General features: G+C 53.7%; 7 protein-coding genes across 7 annotated transcripts; 3 read left to right on the forward strand and 4 right to left on the reverse strand.

Annotated features, from left to right (window-relative positions):
• Nucleotides 1–1102: 1102 nt before the first annotated feature.
• Nucleotides 1103–1924, reverse strand: A1O1_01256 (uncharacterized protein; the record flags this gene model as incomplete). The annotated part of the gene is made up of 1 exon (XM_007722169.1): nucleotides 1103–1924. The coding sequence occupies one exon, from the start codon at nucleotides 1922–1924 to the stop codon at nucleotides 1103–1105; it is 822 nt and encodes a 273-aa protein (XP_007720359.1).
• A 2731-nt stretch (nucleotides 1925–4655) lies between these two features.
• Nucleotides 4656–7424, reverse strand: A1O1_01257 (uncharacterized protein; the record flags this gene model as incomplete). The annotated part of the gene is made up of 5 exons (XM_007722170.1): nucleotides 4656–5008; nucleotides 5153–5568; nucleotides 5678–6737; nucleotides 6826–7119; nucleotides 7178–7424. 5 exons carry the CDS (start codon nucleotides 7422–7424, stop codon nucleotides 4656–4658), a joined length of 2370 nt encoding a protein of 789 aa, XP_007720360.1.
• An 828-nt stretch (nucleotides 7425–8252) lies between these two features.
• A1O1_01258 (uncharacterized protein) lies at nucleotides 8253–9395 on the forward strand (the record flags this gene model as incomplete). Its single annotated transcript, XM_007722171.1, has 4 exons — nucleotides 8253–8358; nucleotides 8417–8693; nucleotides 8773–9177; nucleotides 9242–9395. 4 exons carry the CDS (start codon nucleotides 8253–8255, stop codon nucleotides 9393–9395), a joined length of 942 nt encoding a protein of 313 aa, XP_007720361.1.
• A 730-nt stretch (nucleotides 9396–10125) lies between these two features.
• A1O1_01259 (uncharacterized protein) lies at nucleotides 10126–11940 on the reverse strand (the record flags this gene model as incomplete). Its single annotated transcript, XM_007722172.1, has 2 exons — nucleotides 10126–11833; nucleotides 11906–11940. 2 exons carry the CDS (start codon nucleotides 11938–11940, stop codon nucleotides 10126–10128), a joined length of 1743 nt encoding a protein of 580 aa, XP_007720362.1.
• Nucleotides 11941–13761: 1821 nt separating this feature from the next.
• A1O1_01260 (uncharacterized protein) lies at nucleotides 13762–15234 on the reverse strand (the record flags this gene model as incomplete). Its single annotated transcript, XM_007722173.1, has 2 exons — nucleotides 13762–14993; nucleotides 15057–15234. The coding sequence occupies 2 exons, from the start codon at nucleotides 15232–15234 to the stop codon at nucleotides 13762–13764; spliced, it is 1410 nt and encodes a 469-aa protein (XP_007720363.1).
• A 1338-nt stretch (nucleotides 15235–16572) lies between these two features.
• A1O1_01261 (3-oxoacyl-[acyl-carrier protein] reductase) lies at nucleotides 16573–17494 on the forward strand (the record flags this gene model as incomplete). Its single annotated transcript, XM_007722174.1, has 3 exons — nucleotides 16573–16630; nucleotides 16683–17138; nucleotides 17199–17494. 3 exons carry the CDS (start codon nucleotides 16573–16575, stop codon nucleotides 17492–17494), a joined length of 810 nt encoding a protein of 269 aa, XP_007720364.1.
• A 751-nt stretch (nucleotides 17495–18245) lies between these two features.
• A1O1_01262 (30S ribosomal protein S8) lies at nucleotides 18246–18758 on the forward strand (the record flags this gene model as incomplete). The annotated part of the gene is made up of 1 exon (XM_007722175.1): nucleotides 18246–18758. The coding sequence occupies one exon, from the start codon at nucleotides 18246–18248 to the stop codon at nucleotides 18756–18758; it is 513 nt and encodes a 170-aa protein (XP_007720365.1).
• Nucleotides 18759–18991: the final 233 nt, after the last annotated feature.

Consider the following 18991-nt stretch of genomic DNA (forward strand, 5'->3'; position numbering starts at 1 on the left):
ATGCTCGAGGAAGCGCCGGACCCACTTCCTCTGAGCCTCTCCACTTGGTGCTCTGGTCCAATCATCAATTCCCCTGTCTTCGGCCGCAGGGATGCATGAGGACCATTGTGTCAGTCACGGTTCCAGCGATGCGGTACGGCGGAGACGCCCTGTCATGGTAGGACTCCCAGCGGCCAATGATTCATCGAGGCAAATGCGTGCCGCAACTCAGGAGCTGACAAGATTGGGTTTGGCCTTGCTGATCCTTGTATCTCTGCGTTGGCTTCCCACGAGGCAGCCCCGGAGAAAGGGGCCCGCGAGGGGGCTGAAGGTCAGGAAACTCTTGCTGCTTTTATGCCGACCCTCCTGAGAACATTCTTCTCTGACTGACCGCTGTAAGCAAACTGCCCTTCCAAGGGCCTTATAAGATGCGTCAATCGGTTGGTAATTGAGTTTGAATCCCTGCACAGCCATTGAAGCCCGCACTCCTATCAAGCATCTCTGATCTCAAGACGCTGCACGCCAGTAGAACTCTCCTCACCCATCTCTTCTGGAGCAACGCCATTTCAGACCTTCGCCCCATAGGTCGAGGCAGAAACTGTATTGGCATAGATACACCAACATTTATTACGGACCGGTACATATTCAAAATATCTTTCTGCCATTATGAAATCTGGCGTAGTCCTGCTCAACGTAACCACTTCTTCCAGAACTTCCACGAACCCGGATATATTTGCTTTCATCCGACCCGACCGCGGTTCCCCAGATCATCCAACTGGGAACAATGTTCCTGCTTCAAATGCTTTTCAAGAATTCCACCCAGGTTCAGACTGTAACTGCGCAGGAATGCGGACTTCGTTAACGTTCCTCCACAATGCGACGCAGCAAATGCAAGGTTGAAGTCTCCGAGATCCAGTCAGATGACCCTTGCTTGTATAATCGTCTCGCCGTACCAGTACGCCGAGCGCCACCGCCAAATAGTGATAATGTGGTATCATGTACAACAATAGCCGTGAGTTATGTCGTAAAGCCCCTGAACTATGACATCCAGGGGCGTGTGCTTCGTAATCAAAATTGCCCGCAATTCGTAAGGACTGCCTTTCAAGATGAGATAGCCATCGATTCATACAACAGCTGTTGGAGGAGTAGCAACGGCCGCCGAGGAGGTGGCGGGTAGTTCCAGAGGTGGACTAGCGACCGTCGAGGAGGTTTCGATGAGTTGTGAGGGGAGGCTGGTCACCGAGACGGTACCGGCGTCTTTCGTGGTTGAAGGGGGAGGCATTGCCGAGTCTTCAATTTTGCGTTTCTTGCCTTTTGGCGCGGGATCCAAAGGCGGTGATCTCTTATATGTAACCGTTCTTGTCACCACAGATCGTACACTCACCGGCTTGGGACAGGCGCTTCTCGGTGCATCAAAGTAACGCCGAGTGGCACTGTCAAGGTTCCAGTCTGCTGGAGAGAAAGGTGAATAGAGCATGCTGCCGGTGCTCATCCCGCTAACGGCGGTGCGTGGCGAAGGTCCACAGGTGCTGGGAGAAAAGGCGGGTGAGTGCGGAATTCGAAGCCGTCGCAGAGCGCTGGGATTCTTGCGTGTGTAGGGCGTGGGTGGAATGGAGCTGGATGGAGATTTATAGTTCTCACTCTTGGTGGCGGACTCGAAAGACGAACTTGTAGAGGCGTTTGAAGTCATGGAGTCTCTTGTAGCGGTAGATTCGTCCGACATTGTCCTCTGGAGGGCTCCCGTCTCAGGAGGACTAACCAGGACAGGAGTCAGAGCCTTCAGGAATTCGGTGTAGGCCACTGGAGGCGTGATGGGTGTCCCTAGACTTTCTTGCTTGATCACCGCCGATACGCACGAGACCGGAGTGTTGATGATTTCGGAGGGAAAGGAGGCCGTCTTAGGAGTCTGGAGAGGTGGAAGGACTGGTCTGGTCGCCGCAGGCATCTTGACGGTCGACAACGAGTGAATCGATCTTCAAGATTGATGTCGACGGGCGAAGACCACAGATGATGGGAGAGGCGTGACGGATACTGGCGAAGGGAGGAGAGGATCGTTCCGTGAAGAGAGAGACGTGGTGGAAGGGACTGACAGCGGGAGAGATGCCTGGTCTATTTCTGGGAGGGCGCACAGCGCGCAACAGCAGGAGCAGGAGCGGCAGCAGCAGCAGCACAGGCTTCCTACGTGAGCACAACAATCTTGACCAGGATGAGGCCAGCTCAAGTCACTGGTGTGCATGCAAGTTGCAGTAGACTCGTCAGAGACGTAAGATAGCAGAGACGCTATGACTGGAAGTACGATGGCGCGTAGAGGGAAGAGCAGGCGAACGGCGAAGGGTTGCAACAAGGAGAGTGGATGACTGAGGCGCCGAACCTGGCAGAGGATGGTTGAGCAGGGACTGGGGGAAGCGAGTTCAGTCGGATGATGAATGGTTGGTGGATGGGAGAGGTGCAGGAAAGGTAGTAGAGGAGGAAGAGACGTCGGGAGTCGTATCAATGCCACCGGACAGTAATGCCGTGGTGTAGTAGTAGTAGTAGTAGTAGGGGAGGAGTAGTAGTAGTGGTCGTGACGGTTCCTTCAGGTCGAAAGCATGGGATGGAGGAGGGAGGGTGCTGCACCGGGGGTGGGCGTTAAAACAGCGGGATCCCTAAGAGCGGGCCTCCTGGCTGCTGCAATTGGTCCGTTGGCTTTCCTGTTGCCGCCGGCGGCAAAACAAGAAATGGGGTTCGTGGGGCCGCTGACAAGGGGGGCAGGCACGACTGATGGTTCGCTGCCGCCTGTCCTCACTCGCCCTTCTTGCTGTCTCTCTGTTGTTGATCCAGATGAAGCGGGTGCTTGGACTTCTCGCCTGACGCCCTCCCTCCAACTGCTGCGGCGTTGTTCTTTGTTCGCCTTGGCCGGTGTGGCGGTCAGCCCGTCGTGGTAAGCTTCGATAGGCGAACCAGGTGGTACGATGCGCCCAGTCGATGCCTGCAGACTGCGCCTGCCGTTCGAGACGGTGTTGTTGCGCCTTGCACTGCTTTCAGAACAGCATCTCGACTCGCTCTGGCGAGGGGTGACCAAGTCAGCAAACGAGAGAACCAGGGTGCAAAGAGAGGTGTGGGAGCATGACTGTCCAAGTTCCATGTCCAGCCCTATGTGGCAGCTGCGATTTTATCTACCAGCCCGGCAAGCCGCTGGCCAGCTGGCCGTCCTCGTTGATCTGGTCTTGTTTGCTTATGACACAGTATCGGGCGCTATCTGCCGTCAGTCTCCTGTGATTTGTTGCAGCATCAGTGTACAGCGCCAGGCTGACTGGCCAGATACGGCGTCGGAAGTCAATCCAGCCTTGAGCGCGCGGCACTAAATTGCACCACGCCTTGCGCCATACCACTTGACAAACTCGACGCTCTTGCTTCTTGATTGACTGAGTGGACAAGGAATTCTACAGTTGTCCGGTCCTTCACCCTGCTCGCATGAGCCTTGTCCCGGCCGAGCGCGCGCCATTCTTCCTGAACCATAAGACTTGAACAAGATCATCATTGGGAAACCAAGAGCGCTTTGTCTCGGGAGGATTGAATCCATGATCCAATAAAGTTCGTGTCTTGGTCAGTACGCTTCTGCTTCTGAGCAGCCGCCGCCGCGTGACCTGTGATATATCCAAGAGCGCAAAGCTTCACCAACTTGATTCGTGCTCCTTCGACGATGGACTGCGGTGTTTCTCTTCAACAAAGTGTGAACGCGCAGATTCGGTTGCGATTTGCACAAGCGGGACGCTCGATTGACGCCGACCACCAGTACGTAGGGCTATCCAACGGCGGGAAAACCATACCATGAGAACCCTACCAGTCGCTGACATTTTTCGATGCTATCGAAGAGCATTGGTATGACATGAAGAGAAGTCGATTTCACCAGGGATCTGGTTATTCAACGGCACACTACCTTTGTAGGCCAACTCCAAGGTGTTGAATCAGGGTGGCATCCATGGAGCAGGCCACCCGAATATGACATTGTCATTTTGGCCAGCACATCCAAGAGACAACCAAGTACCTCGTCAAGGACAGTCCCGAGGTGGCTCACTCTCCAATACGTGACGTATCGCTGTTCCTGGGGAGATTCGACTGTCGTGCATCGCAGCGAGAAAGTTGATCTTGACGGTTGCTGAACCATGAGTTCATGCTCTTGCTGCTGCCTAGAGACTTGCGAGATGGAGCTGCTTGTACTCCTTCTGCTCTGCGGCCCGACTCAATAGCACTTCAAGCCAACCATCAAAGAAGATGGAGAGTCGCATCGTTAGTAATAAAAACGTCGGCTCAACTACGTAGCAGGATTCTCTTCGAACGGCAATTCGGAGTAGAACTCATCGATTTGTGGACGACCCGGGGCTCGAATGACACGTGCAACGCCTGTGAAGCCAAGGTTTGGGGCGCTGTTTAGGGGCTACATGGGCGGTGTCAGGCCTTGAAAAGTCCCTAAGCCCCGAATGCAACCCCCGGAAAGGATTGGGGGCGGCCCCAATTGAAGGATCCAGTTAAACACCCCAAGACCCCACGATTCCCCCTTCTGTTTAAGTAATAAATACTACGTGGTAGCAGTAGTAATATGGGGGTATATAAAGGTAGATAGTAACAACAAAGCGCTCCCAGCCTACGCCCGCTCTTACGGTCAAGATATGGAATTGGTTGACCTCCCGTCCCGGTCATCCCTGGCCTACCTGGCCAAAACTAGAGAAGCTCCTGAGCTCCGTGCTTGGAGTCTGGGTAGCTTCATGGCTCTGGTCCCCAGCGGAGACAAACTCGGCCTCCAGCAAGTGTGAGTACTCATGCAGGCTGAGGCCGATGATGTTCAGAAACGGCCATTGCACATTGCATCGGAACATCCTCGACCAGATCCAAAGGACATGCAGGGCCAACGCCCGGATCGGCAGCGCATTGACATGTTCGGTCTTGTCCACGCTCAGGTCTGCTTCCTCGGGCGAGTCCTCGCTGTCGCAGGACTCGAGAGCTTCCTTGACAATATGTCGGACCCAGCGAATCATGCGATGTTCGTTCTCTACATAAGTCAATCAGCCTCAAAGACGTCCGGGTAAGTCCGACGAAAAACAAAGCTTCGTGCAAGAAAACTGTCACAAGGAAGAGCGCATTGGCGCAAGGGTGATGAACGAAATACGGGATCTTTTGGAGGGAAATGTCTTACTGCTGATTTCGGTCTCGGCCTCAGTCTCGTGGACAGCAATCAGCCATTTCGCCAGCAGAACCGCACATTCCAAGCTGGACAGTCCGTGTCGAATGCTCCAGAAGAAAGCTTGACTTCGCCCCACCGACTCGATGCCCAACCGGACAGGCAGACTCAATGCGTGCACGGCGTACAGAATGGCCGGTAGGATGCGATGTCCACGTCGCACGGGAGGGGATTTGAGAAGACTCGACGCGATGCGATACTTGTCCCGACTCTCGAGGCTGCGGTGCGGGCCGAGACGGAGGTGGAGACGAACATATGCCAGGCCGAGGAGTGCGCTCGAGGTGAATGGAATCGGCCCGTTGGCGTTTCGAGGGTCGAGACTGGACTCAGGGGTTTTCTGCCATACAACGGTCCAGGAGCGAAGGGCGTACCTGTTGCATTTATCGTGTCAGCGTATGATCCTTGCAACAATCCCCAATCCCCAAAGGCCTCGCTCGAGAAGAGAGAGAAAAGGCCCGGAAGTGCTGCAGCAGCACTTACTCGATATGGTCAAAGTCGCTGCGGGACATGGTGGTGATTTGCTCGTCCGTGGGATTGGAGATTTCGGACGCCAGCGATATCCTCTGCAGCAAGCCGTGTAGAAGAATATAGTTCCCAAACGGGGTGGTCATCGGCGATGGCGGGCTATCCGATTTGGATGTGTCGAAAAGCACCGCCAGCGCTGGTTGATAGTACATTTGCTCCGCGACAATGTTGGCGCGCGCGGCCTTCCATTCCTCTTCCGTTCTGGCCTTCCATTCCGCTGTGGTGCACGGCAGGCGGATATTGAACTGGCTACTCATGAGATACGGAGGGACGTTGTAGGCGATGCTGAGCGTTTCCAAGAAAGTAAACGCGACCAGCTGGGCGCGCCTCTCGCTTTCGGCCTGCGCCCACGCCTTCCAGTTCAGACTGTTGTCGGCTTCACGGGCAGAGGTTGACAGTCCAATATCTCGGAGACATTCCACTACCACGCTCGCAAGCTGGAGACTTTCGCGCACCAGGTTCACACCCTCCCATGCGCTGTAGCCCATGAGCGTGACGGCGGCTTCTAGGCACTGGTGTACGGCTCTCCCGTCCTCTGGTGAACTTTGTGGGCCGCCCTCAGCTGGGCCCAGCACGGCAGAAACCCATTTGAACCGCCGAGCGCGACCGCAGTCAAGTCCCTGAGCAACAACAGATTTGGGAGATGTATCAGCATGCTGGAACCTGGCCGCTCTTTGCTGTCGCATGCGTTCCATCAGGATCGCTTTGCCGGCATAGAATAGTCTGTCGGCATTGCGATGCTCGAAGACGTACTGTGCCCCCGTGGCCGCGAAAGCGAGAATCGCATCAGGCGTGAAATCCTCAATGGTTGCTGTCGGAACATGGATATGTGGGAGGTGACTGTGGAAGCCGTCAATAAAGGATGTCAGATATCTGGTCAGGCTGTGATGTGAGGGCAGATAGAATCCCGGTAGGACGTCTCTAAACTCGGCCAGCTTGGTCTCGAGCCAGGCTCGATGTTCTCTCGTAACGTCGTAGAAGGGCGTCTGGGGAGTATGCCGGTGACCCGAGGATACTGCAAAGGACTGTAAGCTTCTGGTTTAATTTCCACCAGAGAAAGTGCCTGGGACGGCTACCACCAAACGGTCAGGTCTTTGACTCACTGGGATCATCGACGTCTCTCATGTTGTGATCGGTGGGCGGAGGCGACGGCAGCCATGATCGGAACGGAGAAAGGGGACGACTTCTAGAGTCGTTATGCGTACTGTCATCAGCAGTATCGTCGGCCACGTTAGTCTGAGTCGGTGTTGTTTGAGCCTCTGCTTCTACGGACGGCTCATTTGGTACCTGGTCGAATGTGACAAAGTCTGTCAAGAGACCCATGCTATCCATAAAGTTCGCCAGCTGTTGCAGATGGGCTTGTTCACCCGGAGAAGTGTTGAGAAGGGCATCAAATTCTGGTCCAGACATTAGATCTCGGTAACTGCTAACTGCAAGGGGTCTGGCTGCACCTACCCAGATCCTGCAGTGAGCTATCCATCATGAGCGACGTTTGAGGCGATGACATGGGCATCGTATGTTCATGCGTGAGCTGCGGTCGGTGGGTTGTCGGGTAGGGCGCGAGAAAGCTTGGGTTGACTGTGGCATGATCCGAGGCATGATGTTGTTCTGGCTGTAGGGCAGGCTGTATGGCATGAGCATTCATAGCCCCGTCATTTGCCTGGTCGGGAGGAGGTCCGTCGATGGACTGTCTCGTCGACATATATCTCTCCGGATGCGATAAGCGGATATGTCGCTTGAGGAGGTCCTGCCGCGCAAACGGAGCACCACAATGACAGCGAAAAGGCTTTTCCTTCGTATCTGCTCAGCCAAGTCAGCGATGCTGGTTCGTAACAAAGCATATAAAGCGACTGACGTGTTCTCAAGTGTCGATTGAGATGCTCAGAACGCTTGAACGCTCTGCCACATCGGTGGCAGGTGTGGTCCTTGACCGGGAACTGTCCCCGGCCGCCAACATCGACAAGACTGTCCCGGGCAGACCATGTTGAAAAGAGAGCCTGGGACATGTTAGCGTAGGTTATTATAGAGCATAAGAGATGCCATGGCAATTGTCGCAGGTCGTCGACGGTGAGATGAATGGATATAGGTAGATCAAGGAATCTCCAGGGTTCAAGTTCCCGAAGTATCATCTGCCAAGGCCGAGGGATCCGCCTCCGAGTCGTCGCGTGCCAATCAGGATCCTTTGGGATCTTATCTGATCTTATCGGGTCCCTAAACCGGGAACACAGAGCATTCGCCAATTATACGCGGAATTAGAAGATAAGAACATGCCGGTGTGGACTTGTCCACCCGTTGCCTGAGCAGGGCTTTGTCTAAACGGCACCCAAGTCTTAGGCAGAGTGGAGAGGACGCTAGGCATTGGGGTCGAGACCGGGTCCAACAGATTCCTATCTAACGAAGATATAAGTGCTGCCTTGGTGAGCCGGCCTCGGCTCCATGTTTCTGGAATGCCAGCGCCCCCTAGAAAATCTGGTTACCGACATCACCCAATCACTCTTGAAGATCACCGAAATTCATTCCTGCTGACAACATGGGCAAGAAGCGTGTCTTGATTAGCTACGGGATTGATGTCGATGCCGTTGCCGGCTGGTTGGGCTCATATGGAGGAGAGGATTCTGTGAGCGACATTAGTCGAGGTGAGCAAGAGTCAAGCTTCTTCACAAAACACTTCTGAGCCTGTGTGATCGTCTACAGGTGTATGGGCTGCCACTGTGGGCACACAGCGACTGTTGGCCATGTTCAAGAAGCACGACATCAAGACGACATGGTTCATTCCAGGCCATTCGCTCGAGTCTTTTCCTGAAGACATGGCCGCCGTGCGTGATGCGGGCCATGAGATCGGTTTACACGGCTACTCGCACGAGAACCCGTCCGATATGACTCTTGAGCAGCAAAAGGTCGTCTTGGACAAGACGTTCCGGCTTTTAACTGAGTTTTGTGGAAAGCCGCCCAAGGGAAGCGTGGCACCTTGGTAAGAGCTTTTTTATTGCTCTATCGAGTCAGCCTGTCTTCAATACGATCAACACTGACGCAGCTGTCAAATAAAACAGGTGGGAGACCAGTGCCGACGGTGCTCAATTACTCCTCGACTACGGCATTGAGTATGACCACAGTCTTTCACACCAGGACTGCCAGGCATACTGGCTACGCACAGGCGACACCTGGACCAAGATCGACTACAGCAAACACCCGGATCACTGGATGAAGCCTCTGGTCAAGGGCCGGGAGACAGGTCTGGTCGAGATCCCGGCCAACTGGTATATCGATGACCTGCCACCCATGATGTTCATCAAGGCAGCTCCTAACAGTCATGGATTCGTCAACCCTCGTGACGTCGAAGATATTTGGCGGGACCACTTCGATTATATGTACCGAGAGTACGATGATTTCATCTTCCCAATCACAATCCATCCGGACGTCTCTGGACGACCTCACGTGCTACTTATGCATGAAAGGTAAGCGTTGATAGAGATATCAATATGCTCATGTCCAAGGCTAATAGACGTTGTTTTTGCACAGACTGATCGAACACTTCAAAAAGCACGAAGGTGTCGAGTTTGTGCCCATGGTCGAGGTGTCGAATGAGTTTAAGCGGAAGAACAAGTACCCTGAAGGCGCCTACCTTCCTCAGGACCCAACGGAAGTTTTGAATCGAGAACCACTGTCGAAATGAAACGGTTGTCTGGTCCAGCAACATGACCACAAGACGCTCACTTAATGACTGTTACGGTAGAATCAGGCCTAGTTGATGATAGAGGCAACGCAATTCCACTTGTAACAAACCGTACGTCCCCCTTTGCATACCGCTGTAGGAGTGGGGTGATGTTGGCTAGCCGTCAGACCGGGCCATACAAAGGTACCGTTCTCAGAAGGGTTCTGTTCCATCAAGACCCTCCACAGTCAGAGTAGTCTGCTTTGCTGGAGGCGAAAATGATCCGTGGGTGTTCACCGTCGTCGTAAGCGCCCTTTGGAGTCTCAGGGACAGGACCGTGATGCTCGCTGATAATATCACCCCTAATTTCCCTTTCAGGAATATCTCTACCCCGATCTCTTATCAACGGATATTAGCACCGGTGGATTAGCCTCCGAAACGAGACGAGCAGCTTCGGCCTCGTCTCGTAACGTCACGATGACCGCGATCCAAGACTTCCTCCCTCCCAGAGCCAGTCGATGAAATTCATGATACCCTGGAAATAGCCCTGGACCCTAGACGGAGGCGAAGATGTGGACAAGCAAACGCGATAAGCAACATGATTCCCATCCTATGAGGACAGCCCGTACTAAACGAACACCACATGAACCTAGGTCGGAACCAGGATAACATTATCAGACTTGCAGCTTGCTTGAAGACAAAGGTAATCTAAGTTCTCTATCGCTTTTGGAGGTGATAAGAAACCGCCCATTTACAGGCGGGGTTGGCCTGAAGACGGGGAAGATGTCTGATCCTTGCACTGCTGACCAACTTCGAAGAAAGCAGCTGCTTTCAAGACCATCTTCTCGTCCCACCTCCTGCCCACAATCTGCATGCCCACTGGCAAAGAATGCCCCGTCTTGTCATCTTTTCCGAAACCACAGGGCACACTCATGGCTGGATGACCAGTGGCGTTGAACGGACAAGTGTTGCTGCTGAGACCGATGGCGGGATTGATTCTCTCCATGATCGCGGTCCGCTTGCCATCTCGTTTGAGTTCCGGATGCGGCGCAGCCAGTCCGAGGTTTGTCGGAGTGATCAGGACATCAACCTGGCGCAAGGCTTCATCGTATGCCTGACGCAGTTGGAACACCTTCCGGTGGGCTTTGGCCTCGACGCCTGGGCCGTACTTCTCCTTGAGGAAGACACTGCTGAAGATGAGGTTCATGATCGTGGGATTGGTGTCCGTCAGCGTTTCGTACATGTCCTGGGTGGGTGGCCATTGCAAATTCATATGAGGAGGCTGGTAGCTGAGATAACCTGGCGTCTTCGAAGCGATTGCCCAATCTGCCATCGTGGCCCGAGTTGACGCCGTCCAAATCAAAGGTCCATCGGCGTGCAGCGGCACGGAGACCTCGACCACATCCACTCCCATGTTTTCGAAGGATTGCTTGGCCGTTTCGTACACCTGTTTGGCCACGGCTGGATCCATGCCTGGCATGTGGAAGGACTCCTTGAGAAGCCCTACTCTAAATGAAGACCGCCGTTGCGATGCTGTTGACTGGGCCTCGGCGAAAGATTCTCGAACGAAAGCGGGATAGTCGAGCACATTGTCCCTCAATGGCGATTCGGCTGTCATTCTGGCGTCCATGCCGTCGTACCCTGCCAACACTTGCAGCAAGAGTGCAATGTCTTGGAGGTTGCTGGCCATGGGGCCGACGTTGTCTAGCATCGGTGAAAGAGACATGACGCCGGTATAGGGGATCAGGCCATGAGTGGCTTTCATGCCGTAGCACCCGTTGTAGGCGGCTGGCAGTCGAATACTGCCGCCTTGGTCGCCGCCAATGGCCATATCGACGCTGTCACCAAAGTTGGTGCCCCGGAGCTTCGAAACTACATTGGATCCCATCAGCGCACCACTGCCACTGCTGCTGCCGCTAGCATTGTAGCCGTTTGCCCAAGGATTCTGGACCGGCCCGCTGAAAGACGTTGACGAGAGTGTCGAAGCCGAATAGGTCTCGCACGTCGTGGTGCCCTTGACAGTGGCGCCGGCGTTCAAGATCCTGGACACAACGATAGCGTCAATGGTCGACAAAGGGTAATTCTTGCCCTCTTTGGAGAGCAGGGTGGGCCGTGTTCCAATGGTGGTAGGCAGACCGCCTACGCAAATGTTGTCTTTGAAAGCAACAGAGCGCCCAGCAAGCAAATCGGTTTCTGGTTTGGCTGCTTTCAGTTCACACCGATGACTCCAAGCATTCAAAACATTGTCCTCCGGGCGCGGCTTCCAATACCTTCTCTCTGACACTGTCGGTACAGGGATCAGAGCTGGGTGAATGTAGTCATCGACAGTCTCGAAATACTCGTAAATCGCTTCTGCTGCCTGCAAAAGCTTGAGGTAGGCTTCTTCATCCTGACCTTGTTCGAACTGGATATTGAACCTTGCCGCCAGAGACTTCAAATCGTCAATGGTGATCTGTGATCTGTTGATTGTTAACCAACTTGCCAGCCACCATACGCCAAATGAGATATGGAAAGGTTACAATAAGACTTACAGGAAATCACTATTTGGCAACGCAACTGTCGACATTGTAGTCTATTGGGATTTACGCTGACGAAGTAAGATGCCAAAGTTCGAAAGAAACACCACCCAAGACAAAACAATCAAGACAGATGTTTCGTAGAAGACAAGAAACATGCAAGCGATTCCTATCTGCGATGATAAGGGGAGTCTTGCGATAGCCGGCCTCCCGACACCGAAATTGTTCGGTGTCGGAGCTCCGCGAAGATGGATCCCTTGGGGTCAAGTCTCGCAGGGCCCATCGACAGATTCCACCGCCGCTGACTCCACTGTCTACATAGTATCGAATGCACGGAACACTGGCCACTCACACTAAACGGTAGGTGCACAGATATGATGAAGGGTGTGAAAGGGGAACGATTCCTCAGGATCAACGCAAATAACCAAGAACGTATGGACTTTGAACCACCGAAGTAACCTTGAATCAATACTGCCAGATCAGAGAAATTGGCTTTGAGAGCGAGCTACTGCTGGTTTGCGCAGACAACACTGCAATGCTGTTCATGAATAACCGAATGTTAAGTCCAGCTGGAATGCTTTCCATTCGAGGAAAGACTGGTGGCTCGTTGGGTAGATTTGTTGAATGGAATACCAAAAGGAACGAAGAGTCGATGGAAATGAGATCTATCATCTAAGCTACTGCTTTAAAAGACCGAGAGAGCTTGATGTGTTGGGACAATGCGGCAACATGGCGACTACCACATGTTCTGAAGCAGTATCCATACCATACCTTCGAGATTCCTCTTCCGTGTCCTGTTCATAAGCATGCAGAGCAATCATCCCAGAAGACAGGACAATGTCCCGGGGAGACAGATATCATGCCCACGCCCACGCCCACGCCCACGCCCACGCCCACGCCCTCGGTCAGGATTTGCAATTATTGGCAAGGCCCAAGTCATAGTCATGTCCTCCAGGTGGCAATGAATGCCATACACAATCAATGGCTGTCATGGACCCATGGACCCATGGACCCATGGCCCAAGGCCCAGGTCGACCGTGGATGTTCGAGTCTGGAAACGGGGATCTTGAAGGAAACCACGGAAGGGAATCACTTTTCGGTCCCATTAAGGCATGTACTCTGGACCTGCCCAATGTGGACTGCCCCACTCCAAAATACCTCCAAATATCCCAATACGGAAATTCGGAGTGGAAATGTGGGTAAGGGTTCAAGAAACATTTGGGATGCTGGCTGTCTGTCGCCGGCAACATCCATTGATTCATTCACTGTATGCTGCTTATCACACTACCAGCATTCCGCAAGTTCGAATGGATCATGGCACTTGCATCGATCCACCGGAGCAATCGTCCCGAGATCAATGATGGATCATTTGTCTTTTCCCGAGAGGGGTGATCTGTCAGACCACAAACCAAGGTCTAACAATCAGGAGTCAGGACCTTGATTGCGATCGAGTGTCTCGGTCGCTCGGCGGTACATCCTAGCAAAAACTTAAAACAAAAGCATTTGTGCTTAGGAAGGGGTGTCTGGACCTGTAGTTAATATCTTGGTAGACGCCAGGAAAGCCCATGTGCAACTTAACTGTGATCTCATCCTCGAAGCGACTTGTCCTCGAGGCGTGATCTCTCATTAGGACGCCACCTGAGTTCTCACGTACTGGTCGTTCTTACCAAGTTACCACCTAGAGGGACCGCTGATCAGGATCCATGTACGAAGACTGCTTGGAACAATGTCACACACAGGCCCATGGTCGCTTGGGAGGAAGAATCAGATTCCAAAAACACATGTGATTGGGAGCAGATATCTAAAAACGACTCCTCTCTAAGAGTCATTCACACAGTCCAAACCAAAGGCCACCATCACCGAACGGACGTCTAATTCAGCACGGTGCCACTGTTGTCAGCACAGTCGAAGGCTGCGCCAATGGTGCCCGAGGCATACGCGTCCACGATTGACTGAATGACAGCGTAGGTGCCTCCGATGGTGACGAAGATTCCAATCAGAATCAAAAGCACATGTAGAGCGTACATAGTCTTCTGCCACAGTGATCCTCTCCAGTAGTCAGGGTGGTCGTAGCACCACAGCCAGCCTGGGAGCGAGATGGCCACCGGGGCGAAGCAGAAGGTGCCGGCCAGACCCAGAAGATAGCTGAAGATGGGGACCCCCGAGGCGATGAGAAAGCCGGCAATGGAGATTGCGATTGTGCAGAAAAGCCAAGTGCCCCAATGGATGGCGCTGTTGCTCTGCAAGTGGCGAGTGTTCCGTAGCATGCGCACAAACATGTATTTTGCTCCTATGTGGACGTAGAGACACGCCGAGACGGCCAGACCGATGATGCCGATGCCGTAGCCGACCTTCTTGAGCATGGGCCCGGCGGAGCCCAGCGAGGGCGTGGCCACCCATTTACCACACCACTTGTACAAGACCAGAGAGAAGGACAGGTAGGCCGCGGTGACGATGGACATGGACACGATGACGGCCTTGTTGTAGTCTTGGGGTCTCTTCATCTCCGAGATGACGGGGAGGAAGGCCGCGGTGGCGGCGCTGGAGACGAAGATGTTGGAAACGGCCGTCATGCCGGCCACGAAGTTGGGGTGGCCGATGACATGGTAGCCGAGGTCGAATGGACCGGTCTGGGGCGCGATCGCGGGCCGGTCGCGAGTGGTGACGCCGATGACGATGATCATGACTGCCGTGAAGACAGAGATGAAGCCGACCCAGGTGAGCCAGGCGATCTTCTCGAACTTGCGCACACTGGCGAAGATGGCGACAATGACGGTCGCAATGAATGAGAACCATTGTGTGCAGAGGGAATGGTTGGACAGCGCGTTGAACGCTGCTGACACCCCGATGATGCCGGAGCCGGCACAGATCACGTATGCGGCAATGAAGAGGAATCCGACGATTTCTCTCACAATGGGCCCGCCGACAAGGTAGGCCATGTCCGCAATGCTGTGGCATCCTGCATGGCGGTTGCGGAAGTTGCCTTGGACAATGGCCAGGTAGGCGTTGAGCACAGTCCAGCCGAGGATGTTCATGGCTCCGGGAAAGGCACCAAGAGTGTACATGGACGTGGGGATGGAAAGCACCCCGGTTGCGAAGATGACTGGTTTGCCTCGTCAGTACAGGGTGACTCTTCCCTTTTTTGTGGCCATGGTCCTCGACTCACTCTTCAGGAAAATCATGGCCGCATGGTACCAGGTGACTGTACGAAAGTCGACGATACCCTCTCCCTTCTTGAACACCTCGAATCCATTGTCGGCAAGGTCGGCCTTCTCGATCGTGCCGATGTTCTCCTCAGACATGACAGGTCTGACATGTTCCCCAGACATCTTGGATTGATCCATGTTTGCTGTTCTTGTGGTGGTGGTAGAAGCCTGGAACGAGCCAACTCGTTGTTCACAAAATGCCTCTGCTGAAGGGTGTAGGAGACTGGAATGGTCCTCGAGGGAGAAGGATATATATCTCTCTCTGACAAGATATCACCAACGGGCTAGAGTATCGTGACAATTGGAGACCGCAGACCACTTGGCTCGAATCGGGGGTGGAACGCCATCAAAGTGGTAAGCTATGTTAGTATTGGCCAAAGATAAACATGTCCCCATTGCCTTTACTGTATGGTACACAGATTCTCATCCCCTGTGGAGGGGAGGAGATGCCCCAATTGAGGGAGGAGGATCATCGACGATAAGGCTGGACCTTTCCTGTTATCGACAGAGATTATTTGTGAATGATATTATGATCTGCTTGCTCTGTAGGGCTGGACAATGGCGCCGCACCAATGGGAAATCCACACCGGACCTGTTGGGATCCACTCTGAGGGAAACCCCGGCCAGATGCGGATATGTACGCATGAAACTCCATGCAGTGATAAGCTGCTCTGTAAAGGTTCCAGATTCGGCTTTCTTCGGATCACTGGAGCCAAATGTACAGACGGAGGAGTTGGAGACCTCAAATGGCTGCTCCTGGACTAGGGTCGAATGTCTTCTCTCATGATTGAGGACGATGGTCAATGCAGCACTTGTGATTGTAGCTTCAAATACACAGCTGGACCACCCATCAAAGACGTGGACTACCACATGGCAATGCAGCACCGACCTGGTTGTGGCCATATCCTGGTCTATCGCTTTATGACTCCAGATCTTGATGGACGGGACCGACAGATGGCCCGTCGCTTGGAGCCCTGGTCCCGAACTCCCATCTTGACGGGGGCCCGTCATAACATTCTTTTTCGTTCATCCTGCTCGATGACGAGAGATGAAGGAGTTCTGCTGCTGCAGACCCTAGTTTCTCGGAGAAATAGACATCGTTGCTCTTCTTCAAATGCATCCATGACTTAATTGAAGGGATAAGGCTGGCATTGGCGAATCGCTGGAAGCTGTGGTTGGATTAGGATTCTTCATGACAGCAATTGCGATCGGGTGATCCCGGTACCTACACGCTCAATTAATAGTAGTTAGTAGTAGTAGTACGTACTAGTAGCACGTTGATAAGTCAAAGCCAGAGGAGTCCTTGGCAATTGGGGTAATTGTCGGTCCACTTACAATGAACTGACTGACACGCTTGACTTACCCCTACCCTACCATAGAAGTGGTTGAGGCCGTCGTGAAAGAAAGCTGCCAACCACGCTTATCTGTAAGTTGGTGCAGCCTAAAGGTCACAAGACCACCGCCTGAACGTGAGGTATGGCGCCGGCGACATTGTTCCCTGGAGTTGCGGTGGTTACTGGTGCTGGCGGTGTCGGTATGTTCTTTCTCCAGAGCGTCAACCTTCCACAGTAGCTGAAGATGAACAGGCATTGGGGCACATGTTGCTGTTGCACTTGCAGCCGAAGGCTGCTCAAGGATAGCCATCACAGATCTCCGAGGCGATTTGCTGGAGCAGACGGTCCAAAAGATCAAGGCCACAAAGCCAGGCGTCGAGGTGTTTTCTGAGTCAGGCGACATCACAAATGCCGACTTCGTCAGCTCCTTCATGAAGAAAGTTGTGGAGAGATTCGGCAGGATCGACTACGGAGTCAACTGTGCCGGAATCCTGGGCAAGGACGAGAGATCCGACGAGATGGACCTGGCCTCGTTTGATGCCGTCAACAATGTGAATTATCGTGGCTGCTGGCTCTCGTCGAGAGCCGAACTGCAAGCCATGTTAAAGCAAGAACCGTTACCCGGTGCAAGCCCATCTCGACCGGCCCAGCGAGGCGCCATCGTCAACATTGCCAGCCAGCTTGGAATCGTGGGTCGCCCGCAAGCACGTAAGTGATCTTCAGTGTTCACCTTCGCCCTTGACCACACGTTACTGACGTTTCCTACAGCGGCGTATTGCGCCTCCAAGTCGGCAGTGATAGGGATGACGAGGGCAGACGCAATCGACTACTCCAAGGACGACATCAGGATCAACTGTGTCTGTCCCGGCGTGATCAAAACCGCCATGACCACAGGGACAGAAGAGGTCACCGAAAGACTCGCTCCCGCGGTCAGAATAGCTCCTATGCAGCGGATGGGTCTACCAGAAGAAGTGGCTGATGCAGTGCTCTTCTTGTGCTCTCCAAAAGCATCGTTTGTGCAAGGCCACGCCATGGTAGTCGACGGTGGCTACACCATCAACTAGAGTCTAGAGCCAGCTCTCTGGATACCCTGCAATATCTACTTGACCATTTCGACAGCATTATCCGTCCCGCCAGACCCAAGCTCGGCTCCAGCGTGGTGCAGAGGCGCATGGTCATCCTGGCATATCGGGAACATAAGCGTTGCAGCAGCAGGATACTACGAGAGCCCCGAGTGGAGTGCTCCTCAATGGGATTCCCTTTTTGGAAACATTGATGCTGAAAGCTCGTCCGTGGCCACACCCAAACCAGATAGAGCGCAGTCTCACTCGTACGAATACCCAAGTCAGAATGAACAAGACATGGATCAGGAGTGTATATAGTCGAAGTTGATATGCAGTTCCTAATGTAACGACAGCTCTGCCAATACTGTATTTTGGTCAATCAAATCCACCAATCACATCAGCGCTAGCTGCATCCGGCCTTGGCGCCCCGTCGCGGTTTTTCTGAAGAGAGTCGGACATTCAACTTTCACCTTCGCTACATTGGACAACATACTCCAGGGCTTTCATCTTCTTCAAACTGCTACAAGAATCCGCGGAACGTAGCTCAGCCCGTCGAGATCGACCACCACCCACGGACAGTCCCCCTTTTTACGCACTCCTAGGGCGTCGTCGGATATAAGTTTCCAAGCTCTCCCAAAGTACCAAAGAACCGACATTCCTCATCCTTGCAGATTCTCGGAAAGAAAAGAGCCTTCCGTCGACACGTTGCCCGACCCTGCACGGCCCAGTGTGGGCATCTACTTCCCTCACCATGTCTTTAGTCCATTTGGCAAACACATGCTCGCATCTGCAGAACGCCTCGCGCGCCCGGCTGGGCCTCACATCGGTGCCCGACACCAAGTTCCACCTCAGACTCATGCTTGCCCTGCAGAACTCGGGCTTCATTTCCACCGTGGTCCGCGGCGGGCCTACTCCTCCTCCGCCGCACAGCTTGCTGACGCACCCGACGTCCACTGATCCCACGGCGCCCATTGAGCCCGTGACACAACGCAACATCTCTACGCGGCGGCTGTGGCTGGGGCTGAAATACTGGAACAGCTCGCCCGTGTTGGAGAAGATGAGTCTGATCAGCAAACCCACCAGGAGGATCTGGATGGACGTCACAGGCCTGAAGCAGCTGGTGTTGGGCAAGGATGCAGGCTACGTCAAGGGACTCAGGAAGCCTGGCGAGTGCATCTACGTGAGCACCGACAGAGGGATTCTGGAAGCCAGGGAGTGTGTGGAACGGAAGATGGGCGGGATGTTGATCTGTCGAGTCGGATAAAGCCATCGAGTCAATATATACCTTGTGGGAGGAGTTCCAAAGAGTTGGGCATTATGGAAAAGGAAGATTTGCCTGCGAAGAAACCGGCAGACCAAGCACTCTGTGGCCGGAGCGACAAGAGGAGCCGCACTCCTTCGAGCCGGGGAGAACATTGACTAAGCTCGCCCCTTTTCAAATGTTAATCTGAGGTTACTCAGAGATTCTTCCACCAGGAGCAACGAAGGCGGAGGCGA

This window comes from Capronia coronata (genome assembly GCF_000585585.1).
Source record: "Capronia coronata CBS 617.96 chromosome Unknown acBCG-supercont1.1, whole genome shotgun sequence".
Classification (NCBI taxonomy): Eukaryota; Fungi; Ascomycota; class Eurotiomycetes; order Chaetothyriales; family Herpotrichiellaceae; genus Capronia; species Capronia coronata.